Source organism: Lipomyces oligophaga (assembly GCF_038497815.1).
Source record: "Lipomyces oligophaga strain CBS 7107 unplaced genomic scaffold V1516scaffold_4, whole genome shotgun sequence".
NCBI lineage: Eukaryota > Fungi > Ascomycota > Lipomycetes > Lipomycetales > Lipomycetaceae > Lipomyces > [Lipomyces] oligophaga.
The window spans coordinates 611,034-622,775 of NW_027117788.1; the positions used below are offsets into that span (position 1 = coordinate 611,034).

An 11,742-nucleotide genomic window follows, 5' to 3' on the forward strand; every position below is an offset into this window, starting at 1 on the left:
ATTGATCATTGATCTCCGTGAAGGTTTAAATCTCGCTGGGAGAATCAAGCTCATCTTAATAACTTCCCTGGCTTGAAAAATTTGAGAATTTGGAAATCAAACTCAAATCTCGAGCTTAAGGAACTGTATGAAATCCGCATTTTTATTTATTTTTCTCGCTTACGGTCGATGAATACTCGTATCTTTAACTGCAACTCAATCAGCTTTTATCGGTGTATCAAATTAACTCCTTTGCTTTGCAGTCGTGTCAGTTTTCGAGCCCACTGGAATACTGCCTATTCGTCTAGTCCCGACAGTACTTCCAATTTGTCCAGCAAGCACAGCGCAGAAACTGAATTAGGTTCTATGGGTGCACTTGAAGATGTAATTCGAGGGCTTGAGGAGGTTTCGGATGCGGACGGCAAAAAGTATTTGCTTCTTTCGGAGGGAAAGGCTTCGGTGTTGTTTGAGAATCAGAACCAAGTTTTCTATAATCCAGTTCAACAATTTAACCGAGATCTCAGCACATTTGTAATCAGAGCTTGGGCTCAGGATTATAAGGAACGGAAGAAGCCACGCTCTAGGGAAGAGCGCAAGAAACGGGAAAAGTCAAAGAAGCAAGCTGGTCAAGTGGAAGAAAATAGCAAATTTGTCAGTATTAATCCAGAGAACACGAAATTTCAGACAGAATCAGAAAATACATTCAAAGAATCAGTGCCCGACAAAAATGAGTCTAGTGAAGCAGTTGTACATACATCTTCCTCTAACATCACCACTTCTACCGATACCATTCGTGATGGCGGCAGCTCAATAGCTGTTGCTGGGCACATCCCGGATCGGTTCGTCACTATTTTGGAGGGTTTATCAGCTACCGGTTTACGAGCTATTCGCTATGCATTGGAAATTCCTGAAGTCAAGACAGTAGTTGCGAATGATTTTTCTCCTTCTGCTGTTGAAGCCATCAAGCGAAACATCGATTACAACAAAGGGGCTTCGGGAATAGTCGAGCCCTCCATAGGCGACGTGAATTCGGTTATGCATGCTGCAAAGCTAAAGCCATTCCATTGTATTGACCTCGACCCTTATGGAACAGCCGCTCCGTTTCTCGATGCTGCAGTGCAAGCTGTCGCAAATGACGGTCTACTTTTAATAACTTGTACCGATCTAGGTGTTTTGGCTGGCCATGGATATCCAGAAAAGTGCTTCTCAATGTATGGAGGTGTTCCGTTGCTAACTGAAGCCTGCCACGAGGCCGCTGTCAGAATAGTATTAAGCACTATCGCTACATCCGCGGCTAGACATAACCGTACTATCGAACCTTTGCTTTGTCTGTCAATCGACTTTTACGTTCGACTGTTCGTGAGAGTGAAGACTTCACCTATTCAAGTCAAAAATTTGGCTAGGTAAGCAGACATTTATCAATTTTTATACTAAATTCTAACACCGAGTTTTTAGTAATACAATGATTTCTTATGCATGTAGCGGATGTCATGCAATCACTAACCAGCGAATGGGAAGAGTCAAACAAAAAAATAATAATCGTACATTTCAATTTCCTCAAGGTCCTCCAACCAACTCACACTGTGATCACTGTGGGTCTACCATGAATTTGGCGGGGCCTATGTGGGGAGGTCCAATTCACAACAAAGACTTCATCTCACGGGTGCAGACACTCGTACAACAGTCTGGCGACTCGACGGTATACAAAACCCGGAAACGGTTGGATGCTATGCTAAAGTTAGCTGTTGACGAAGTTCACGACGCTCCCTTTTATTTTATGCCTCAAAAGTTATCCGCAGCATTTCAATCTCTTTCTCCTTCTTACAATGCTATTTCATCTGCGCTCATGAATGCGGGCTACCAGGTCTCTGCCACTCATGCTCAACCTGGGTGTATCAAGACCAATGCGACCTACGATATCATATTCGACGTGATGCGTGCCTGGATTAAGGAAAATCCAATCAATAACCAGGTTTTAAAGCCTCACAGTCCAGCTGTAAAGCTTTTAGAGCGTCGCGAACCGAAATTTGCCGTTGATTTCACTAACGATCCTGCTGCTAGCAACCCGTCCCGAAAGAACAAAATGACAAGATATCCGGAATTACCAAAAGGTTGGGGTCCTTTGGCCAAAGCTAAGGGAGATGCAATATATCATAACAACAAGATCCAAGGAATCAAAAAGTCGGATAAAGTCTCGGTGAGATCCACCGATCATATTAAGGATTTAGATGAAGACTCGAAATTGTCAGCTTTTGAGGCTAATCCGCAATGGACTCAGCAAGCGCTTTCAGACAATCAAGAACACAACTCCAAACGCGCTAAAATAGATTAGAATATGATAGTGTCGTACATACGAGTCAGATACTTTTGTTTCTGAAATTGACTTTTATATTTTTAAAATAAAAGTACTTGTCATATCTACAAATATATTAATTTCCATTACTCTAACCTCAAAAACTGAATCACACCGGCGCAATAGCCTAGCAACTCGTCCAGTCTCTTTTTCTCATTGTTCTCCGCCAATTTCCACTCTTCAATCGCTCGCATCACATCGGAATTTTCTTCCTGCTTCAAAAGTACGTCGCTATGGATTTTGAGAAACATTGCCATCCAGGCTTGAACAGCTTCATAGTCACGTCTTGTACGAAGATGTTGCGTCATAGCCTCTATAAAATATATAAACTTGTCCAGATTATCGGATTGCAGCGAACGAATTTCAAGATCCGTCATAGATGGAGTTAAAATCTTTAAATATTCAATACAATCAGAATATTCGTCTATCGAATGGCCTTCCACTAGTTTTTGTTCAAATTCGGATCGCGTCGTCGATCTCTCCAACAATGCTGATTGACTGTTCTCTTTCTTCCTCTGTTTCTTAGCCTCAAGTGGTCTCTGCTCGCCATCAGCTTCTGACCCAGTCAAAGTCAAAAAAAATGGTGCATTTTCGGGTACTTTTGGAGCTTCTTTAGGCTTGTTTCGCTGACGAATCACATCAAGATGGACAAGTGTAGAAAACCTACTTCTGGGAAGTGTACTTAGAGTCACTAACTGTGGACTAATTTGCTCAGCTGAGACATAAGTACGATCCAAATCAGATACATCTTCATCTTCAGACTCTTCTCCAAGTGCATTTTCCAAAATATTAGTACTTCCTTCACCAGAAATGGTCGGCATCTCTAATTCAGCGATTTCTGATTCAGAGATTTGTCTGAAATTAACAGCCTTGAACAATGTTCGGTTTGCCCAAAGATTAATACCAACATTATCTTCATGTGCCGTCGCAAGCCATTCTCCTGTCCCTGATAATCTTAGTGATGTAACAATAGATTGAAATCTTACAGCGTCGATGCAAATCCCAGTAGGGAGATCCCAAGTACGAACTGTATAATCTCTAGCTGCTGAAACAATCCACCGACCATCTGCTGAAAAATCGAAAGTAGTAATCCTGTCGGAATGGCCCTTAAGTTCTCGCACTACTCGAGCTGCAATCATATCAATAACAAAAATTTGGTTATTATCAAGAGAAACAGCAAATAAGCCGGATGTGCGGTGCAACTGTAAGGCATTTACTGCTGCAGGAAGCTGTATTCTGTTCTTCACTTCCATAGTTTTGAAATCAATGAAATGGACTTCTTGATCAACAGAACACGTCACGACATTTTGATTTATATTATCTACCGCAATTCCGGTAACAGCACGCTTATGTGACCGAAGACGTTTTCGGTGGATACCGCTCTGCAAATTATAAATATCAAGTGTTCCATGAGCAGAACCGATAAGACCAAAATTTCCACAAAATGAAATCGCAACTGACCGAACAGTTCCTTTGTCTGAAGTTTTGAGCCGCCATCGCCCTACAATTCCTTTTTGAGAGTCCCAAGTACGAGCATAGGCGAGACCTTTATGAGCTGTTATGATATTCTCCCAATCGCCTTGTCGATTAGCTTCAAAAGCCATGGAAATTATTTCCGGAAACTTCTCGCGCATATGACTAACCATCCCTGGTCTTCGTCCGTTGCCATTAGATTTCTCTCTTTGAGATATTTCATGACTTTGTGCATCTTTGCGCAATGAGAACATCCATAGAGATCGATCAAGTGAAGCAGAAAGCAAAAAATGGCCAGATTCATCCGTAAAATAGAGGTATTTTGAAGGCTTAGAGTGACCACCACGAGATCTCAGATGTCTAGGTGGTGAGGGAATGACGGCGGTTGATGTAGTCACTTCAGGATCAAACACAAATTCTTTCAAATAGTTATCACCGCCAGAAGTCAAAAACACTGGCTGACCATTGAGAAAGCTAATGCAAGATACTCCACCTTCGGCATCTGAATGGACATCACGCATAATACTTATTCGTCTCTGTCGATTTAAATCATAAAAATAAATATCACCTTCAGCTGTTGCGGCAGCTAGCTGAGCAGTTCCATCAGTTCGAAAAGAAATAGAAGTCACTTTTTGCTTGCAATTTAGCTCAAAAAGAATCTTACCAAATCGAATGTTATATGCCTGAATACTTCCATCCTCAAAAGCTAACCCAACAGTATCTAAAACTGGAGCAACGTCAACGGCAGTAAGTATTGCTTCAAAAGGCTGGCTCTGAAACACTAATAAACCTGTTCTAATATTGTAAAGAAATACATAGGTCGAGGTTGTAACGATGATCTTATTCAGGTATGTATGAAGATGATCCAACGAAATGACCGATCCAGATCCAAGGGGTAAGTCGATAGATGTGTATAACTCCGGAGAAACAGAACGATCAGATGATGAGAATCTGAAAACATATATAGACTCTTCGGAAGATACACATATGTAATCGCCGAATACCAGAAGATTTCTAAACGGAGAAGGAGACTCGGATTCCACTGAGTATTGCAACTTGCCCCTTCGAAAAACTCCCAAAGTAGTTCCCCAAATAGCATAAACGTGATGAAAATGGGTGGAAATGGCAGTAATAGGGGAAGAGGTTTGAGGAGAGGACACAAACAATAGCCGTAAAGTGGCAGCCTATATGAGAGTTAGCCCGAATTCTAACAAACGACTGAATGCTGCTACATACATCGTAGATCTGGAACGAATTGCCAACCACAGTCGTCACTATGAATGTCTGACCAAGGGTAGAAACTGAAAAGGGAACCGAACTAGTTACATGGCCCAAAGCCTGTAATTATCAGTACAATCATTCTTATAAATAGCTGCCTTTAGACGTACTCTGAACGGAGAAAATATTCTCGAGGCATGCTTCCTTCGGCCAGACTTCTGGATTGCGCTTTCAAGCTTCCGTCGTTTTGAAGAGTCCATTGGCTCTCCGGAAACAACAACCGCAGGCATAATGATCTGTGGATTGCAAAATATTGTACTATCAATACTACCTACCTCTCTGTTTTTCAGCCTATCCTGCGTGAATCTCTCTCCTACTGCTGGATCTCTGTGCTCCTGCCAAATTTTTTTAAAGATCCCGGGTAACTTCCGTAAGGAGGACATCGAACTCCCAACAGAAATAACAATATCAATCCGCGATTTAAGCCATAAATACAAATATTTTGTCACATTTGCACAAGGCGCAGATCAAGGCTTGTCTCGAAAGTTTAATGTTGCCAGTCCGGCTTCGAAGTTCCTGAGATTCACACAACGTGGGTTGACCTGCAACTTCAGTGGATAATTGTATAAAGCTGTACTGCGAGACCAACGGCAGATTAAGGACATGCCTTAAAGTACCGCAAATTTCGGCTTTGTTTACCGAGAGACAAGGGTCTATTGCTTCTCTTATTTTCATTAATCTTTCAGTTTGTGACGCAGTACTTGACCGGTCGATGGCTGATCGGCTGGCCCACCACTCACCCCCTTTGTCAATCTACGACACTGACCAGTCTCTCCCATTGCCACAACGTGAGAGAGTCCATCAGCCATCACAAACAGAAGAGGGACAGCATTGCTATCAGCCAACCTCCAAATATCTGCTGTCTTCATCCATATCTTCACTGGCCTCTTCGAGCACAGCCGAGTTTATGAGTATTTCAGACCTCGACCACTCCGACGCGCCGCACTCATCTATCTCTTGCCTGTCCTCGACAGGTGATCAACACCAAATTTTTACGAAGAGACAGCAATCAGTTCAGCCAGGCTCAGAAGAAATTCGAACAATGTCTGCCTCTTCTTTGAGCAAAGTATCAAGTTTTGGTGCTTCTACCTCATCATCTAAGTCGTCTCGTTCTTCCTCACCCACGGCGTCTTCTGATAGAATGACTGACAGTCCGTCTCGGTCCTATTTCAATCTAACGCTCACGAAGACGTCGTCTCGAGACTCATCGTTCAATCTGCCTCCTCCAGCTTTGGGTCCGACTTTCATGCAAGGTCCTCCGACCCCGGTAGAAAAGTATGGCGTGATTGGTGTTTGTGCAATGGACTCAAAAGCTCGCAGCAAGCCCTGCCGGCAGATTTTGAACCGTCTGATTTCAGATGGCATGTTTGAGACTGTCATATTTGGGGATAAAGTGATTCTTGATGAAGGTATGTATTAATTGGAGAGTTTTTAATACTGACTGGACGAAAGCAAAACTAACCTGATGAAGAAATTGAGAACTGGCCCACATGTGATTATTTGATTTCCTTTTTCAGCACTGGTTTCCCTTTGGACAAGGCAATCAAGTATGCGAATCTTCGAAAACCATATCTATTGAACGATCTGCAATCTCAAAAGCTTCTTTGGGACCGACGACTTGTATTAGATGTTCTCGATAGTATCAGTGTTCCCACACCGAAGCGCCTTGAAATCAGTCGCGACGGAGGTCCAATTGTGGACTCGGTCCTAGACAAGCGTATGCAGGAGCAAGGTGTTAATATTCGGCGAGGCCCAGCTCCGGATTGGAAGATGATTGACGATGATACTTTATGGGTAGAGGGAGAAACGCTTTCCAAGCCGTTTGTTGAAAAACCTGTCAACGGAGAAGATCACAATGTATATATCTATTATCATACTTCTCAAGGAGGAGGTGGTCGAAAGCTTTTTCGAAAGGTTGGTAATAAGTCTTCCGAGTTTGACGCATCTTTGAAATTTCCTCGCACATCTGGCAGTTACATTTATGAAAAGTTTATGGACACTGATAATTATGAGGACGTTAAAGCCTACACTGTTGGACCAAATTTCTGTCACGCAGAGACACGGAAGTCACCTGTTGTAGATGGGCTTGTCCGACGAAATACCTTCGGCAAAGAGATCCGTTTTGTAACTAAACTGACACCCGAGGAAGCTAATATGGCAAAGAATATTGCAATTGCCTTTCATCAAGCAATTTGTGGATTCGATTTGCTTCGCGTGAATGGGAAATCCTATGTCATTGATGTAAACGGTTTCTCATTTGTGAAGGAGAATCAAGAATATTATGATCAATGTGCGAAGATGCTGCGAAGCATTTTTATTGCCGTGCGAGATAGTCAGAAGCGGATGCCGCCTTCGTTGACGTTGACAAAACCTGCGGAACAAAAACAGCAGAGCTGGAAGCTGAAAGGAATTGTATATGTGATCCGACATGCAGATCGTACTCCCAAACAAAAGTTGAAGTTTTCGTTCTATTCTAGCACCTTCATTGATCTGCTAAAGGAGCACAAAGAGGAGGTTATTATTCGAGGCGCTGAATCTTTGAAAGAGGTTCTAGAAGCTACAAAAACTGCACAGGAGGAAAAGATTGAAGATGCAGGGAAGCTTACGCTTTTGGCCCATGCATTGGATCGAAAGATGAATTTTGCAGGAACTAAAGTGCAAATTAAACCTGTGCTAAATGGAGAATTGGAGGTAGAAAAAGTTCAGCTAATTCTTAAATGGGGAGGCGAGCCTACACATTCTGCAAGATATCAATCACAGGATCTTGGAGATCAGATGCGGAAGGACACGTTACTGATGAATAAGCGTGTACTTGAGAATGTAAAAGTTTTTACGAGTTCTGAGCGTCGAGTTGCCACGAGTGCGCAGATCTGGTTTGCCTCATTTCTGGATAAAAAAGAAGTTGATCCTGAGAGTCTAATTGTACGGAAGGATCTTTTGGACGATAGCAATGCGGCGAAGGATCTAATGGATAAAGTGAAGAAGAAGATTAAGCCATTGCTGAGAAAGGGATTGAAGCCGCCTGCACAGTTCACATGGCCTGCTAAAATGCCGGAGCCGAGCGTTGTGATTCAGGATGTCGTTGAGCTGATGAATTTTCATAGTGCGGTTATGGAAAAGAATTTTGCAAGCCGGGATGTTAATACATTCCAGTCCAGATGGTGTTGTGGCGAGGATCCCATGTTGTTCAAGGAGCGATGGGACAAATTGTTCGGGGAGTTTACCACAGTGGAAAAGGTCGACCCCTCGAAGATCAGCGAGCTTTATGATACTATGAAATATGACGCTTTACATAACCGGCAGTTTCTAGAGAATGCTTTTTTACCTCCGGAAGATGATGATGGAGAGAGAATAGCATGCGCTAGGATGAAGAGCGTTGACGCAGTACAGAAGCTACAGCAGCAGCAACAACAGCAACCACAACCACAGCCACAGCCATCTAGTAAGGAATCACCTTTGATGAAGGGTGAAGAATTCTTTAGGAAAAACAGTAATGGGACAGGAGGTGGAATGTTGTCAGATAAATTTCAGCACGAACGGTTTCGACGACTAAGAGAGCTATATAGATTGACAAAAGTATTGTTTGACTATATCTGTCCGCAAGAATATGGAATATCCAACGATGAAAAACTTGACATTGGGCTTCTGACCAGTCTGCCGCTATTAAAACAGATTCTCGCGGATCTAGACTGCGTGAAGAAGGAAGAATCCGGGGCCTGCTTTGCCTACTTTACGAAGGAGTCGCATATCTACACGCTGCTGAACGTGATCTACGAGTGCGGTATTCCGACCAAGATGTTAAGGAACGCGATTCCCGAGCTGGACTATCTGACACAAATATGTTTCGAACTGTACGAGAGTAGTGACGGGGATGGATCGGAGAAACAAAAGAAGTATGCGGTTCGGCTTACGTTGACACCAGGGTGCCATTGTGCCGACCCGCTAGATATTCAGCTGGACAGTAAGCATTGCATTAGTTGTATGCCGCGGCGCAGTTTGACTAGCCATTTGGATATGGATGAAGTATCGCGCAAGTTTACGGAGCACTTTAGCCGGGTGTCACTGCCGAAGCGGTTTATCCCTGTGAATATTTCGGGTAGCATTTCACCCACGACCGGAAGCGAGGCGATTTAGCAAGAGCAGCGAAGGTGGAACAGTAGAATATGTGGGATGTGGGGAAGCCATGGGGAGCGCAGTGGAAATTTGCTACTAGAGTGTGATGAATCGCTACAGATAAGCAAATTGTCGGGATCTGCGGAGTCTAGTAGATCAGTCTCCGGGAGAAATGCGAGAGCTGGAGATGAAAATCATGTGATGAGGTTTACGGAAGGTGATGTTGTCTTCACATACAGGCATTTGTTTAATGGTTACGATGAGCAAAAATACGGCTGTAAGATGGGAATATCGAGTGTAGGAACGAAATGGATGTCGTTGACTGCAGAACGGTAAAATAACGAGTTTACTGCAGAGTACTAGACTTCAAGAACAGCACGAACTTACGACGAGCGTAAACATGACGGCCATTAATCTAGTGCTTCCAAAGCTGTAGCTCCATCATCCTTCTTTCCAGCTCCGCCATATGACCGACTTTCAGTCGGAAAATTGGCGGGGTAAATGGCTGCATCCCTGCCTTTCGCCTGGTACTAAGCTTGCTCTGGAGTGCACGTGCAGTATCATGTGATGAGATTTCCTTCACGTGATGTCATTCCGGTGGTCCTCGTAAGGTACATGGGTGAGAGAAGTGAGGAACGGCCGGAGATAAACTGATCTGGCTCTGGACGAGGTGATTTTGTCGGTGGGATGCGGTGAGTGCGGAGCAGTGGATCTGGTCGGCTTTATAAAGGCGTCGATGCCGGCAACTGCTCAGTAAGTTGTTTTGGACGTGATTTCTTTGATTTGGTAGTCATTGTCATTGTCGTCATATTCGCATATCATATCATCAGGACATCATAAAACAACTTCGTATCGTTTCAATTAAGATCATACAATAGCATATCGTATCACAATGTCCACAAATACGATGAAATATTTGGAACTTGAGAATCCAGTTCAACAATTTCTCATTTTGACTGCAGACACAACTTCGCCTGTTGTTGTCGATGACACTCTTTCTATCACAAACAAGCCTGACTCCTCGATGCGGCCACGGTCGGTGTCTGCTTCTTCAGTCGCATCAACGACCTCTACTACTTCTACGGCGTCAGACCGAAAATTTCTGTCGAATACTGATAGCAACTCGGGAGAGCAGGCCGCGTCTCCTATGATTCCAGAAGATCGCATTTTATGATATTTTTTTATTTTTTTTATTTTTATTTTTGGTTTGGGTTGCTTCGTTCGGTTCGGCTCGGTACGGTAGGATACGTTCGGTTGTTTCTCGGCGTTTGTCTTCAGGTTCTACGATTCATAGGCTACAAGTGGTTGCTATAGCTTCCATTAATATACTGATATACTAATATTTTAATGTATCAACTGCACACATTATCGTATACTCGTTTGCGACTCGGTTACCATAGACGCGTCGATCTGGATAATCCCAGTTCCCAGCGCGAGCCTGACTCGATTGCGATACGTAAGCCTGTTTTCTTTCTCGATAGGGTTACCCTCGAAGTAGACTGTATTCAGAGTTGTTATGTGTTTCAACTCCCGCTCGATCTCGTCAAACGATGAAAACTTGTTGGACGACGCCCATAGCTCTTGTAGATTTATGAGCTGCGAAAGGTTTTCGATATGTTCAATCTCGTTGCTGGAGATGTCCAATACATGCAGGTTCACATTTTTGTCCAACCCCTCTAACTTCGTAAGCCCGTTATGTGAAATATAAAGCTCTTCGAGCGCGCCCAAAGCTTCAAGGCCTTCAATCTTTGTAACCCGATTTGACTGGATCGACAGAATCCGTAGATTCTGCAGGCGGCTTAGATTCTCTAACTTGGTGATTTTGTTTTTGCCAACCCAGAGCTGTGTTAAATTCGGCACCCCTTCCAGGTTCTCCAGTTTCCGAATCCTATTCCCGCCCAACTCAAGATTATCGAGCCGATCGAGATCGACAAGATTTTCAATAACCGAGATTTTATTCTGCACAAAGTACAAGTTTTTAAGTGCCTTCAGGTGTGAAATATGCCGGATCTTACGGATCTTGTTAAAACTGAAATCCAAATTTTCCAGCTTCGCCCACATATGCTCTCCTTCTTCCGGCCCTAGACTCTCGATCTTGTTAATCCGATTATCATAGAGATCCAGCTCCACGAGCCCCGGTCCAACAGATTCGAGGCCTTCGATATCCTCGACCAGGTTCTCGCGCAAACAAAGGCTGTCAAGCTTTTCAAACCGATCCAACTTCAGCGCAGGTATGGACTTGATCCGCATCTGAATCAGCTCAATCGAGTCCACATCACCAGGTAAGTCCTCTAGCAGATCTTCATCTGCAGCAATCTCATCCCGAGGGTCGACTACGCTTGTTGACTCCATATCATCGTCTGAAGTAACTGGCGAGATCACCGTAGGACCTCGAACTGTAGCACTTGGCATATCCTTTTCTTCTGCTCACGCTGAACTCTGCAACTTTTGTCGCGCTTTGCCGTTGCAACAAGGTTTCATGATTTTGTTCACTGCAATCACCAGACAAGAGTAAGGTAGATTATATAATTCATGAGTAATACACC

At 43.5% G+C, this 11,742-nt stretch overlaps 4 protein-coding genes across 4 annotated transcripts; 2 read left to right on the top strand and 2 right to left on the bottom strand.

The window, feature by feature from the left end:
* Nucleotides 1–345: 345 nt before the first annotated feature.
* Nucleotides 346–2,311, top strand: V1516DRAFT_624436 (N2,N2-dimethylguanosine tRNA methyltransferase-domain-containing protein; the record flags this gene model as incomplete). The annotated part of the gene is made up of 2 exons (XM_066919662.1): nt 346–1,382; nt 1,435–2,311. 2 exons carry the CDS (start codon nt 346–348, stop codon nt 2,309–2,311), a joined length of 1,914 nt encoding a protein of 637 aa, XP_066777353.1.
* Nucleotides 2,312–2,418: 107 nt separating this feature from the next.
* Nucleotides 2,419–5,313, bottom strand: V1516DRAFT_664279 (Utp21 specific WD40 associated putative domain-containing protein; the record flags this gene model as incomplete). Its single annotated transcript, XM_066920581.1, has 3 exons — nt 2,419–4,989; nt 5,042–5,143; nt 5,194–5,313. 3 exons carry the CDS (start codon nt 5,311–5,313, stop codon nt 2,419–2,421), a joined length of 2,793 nt encoding a protein of 930 aa, XP_066777354.1.
* Nucleotides 5,314–5,631: 318 nt separating this feature from the next.
* On the top strand, nt 5,632–9,653 carry V1516DRAFT_337273 (histidine phosphatase superfamily-domain-containing protein). Its single transcript, XM_066918916.1, has 2 exons — nt 5,632–6,492; nt 6,555–9,653. The coding sequence occupies exons 1-2, from the start codon at nt 5,796–5,798 to the stop codon at nt 9,215–9,217; spliced, it is 3,360 nt and encodes a 1,119-aa protein (XP_066777355.1). The 5' UTR covers nt 5,632–5,795; the 3' UTR covers nt 9,218–9,653.
* An 838-nt stretch (nt 9,654–10,491) lies between these two features.
* On the bottom strand, nt 10,492–11,654 carry V1516DRAFT_675066 (uncharacterized protein). Its single transcript, XM_066922188.1, has one exon. It carries the CDS (start codon nt 11,606–11,608, stop codon nt 10,562–10,564), a length of 1,047 nt encoding a protein of 348 aa, XP_066777356.1. The 5' UTR covers nt 11,609–11,654; the 3' UTR covers nt 10,492–10,561.
* Between the last annotated feature and the right edge of the window lie 88 nt (nt 11,655–11,742).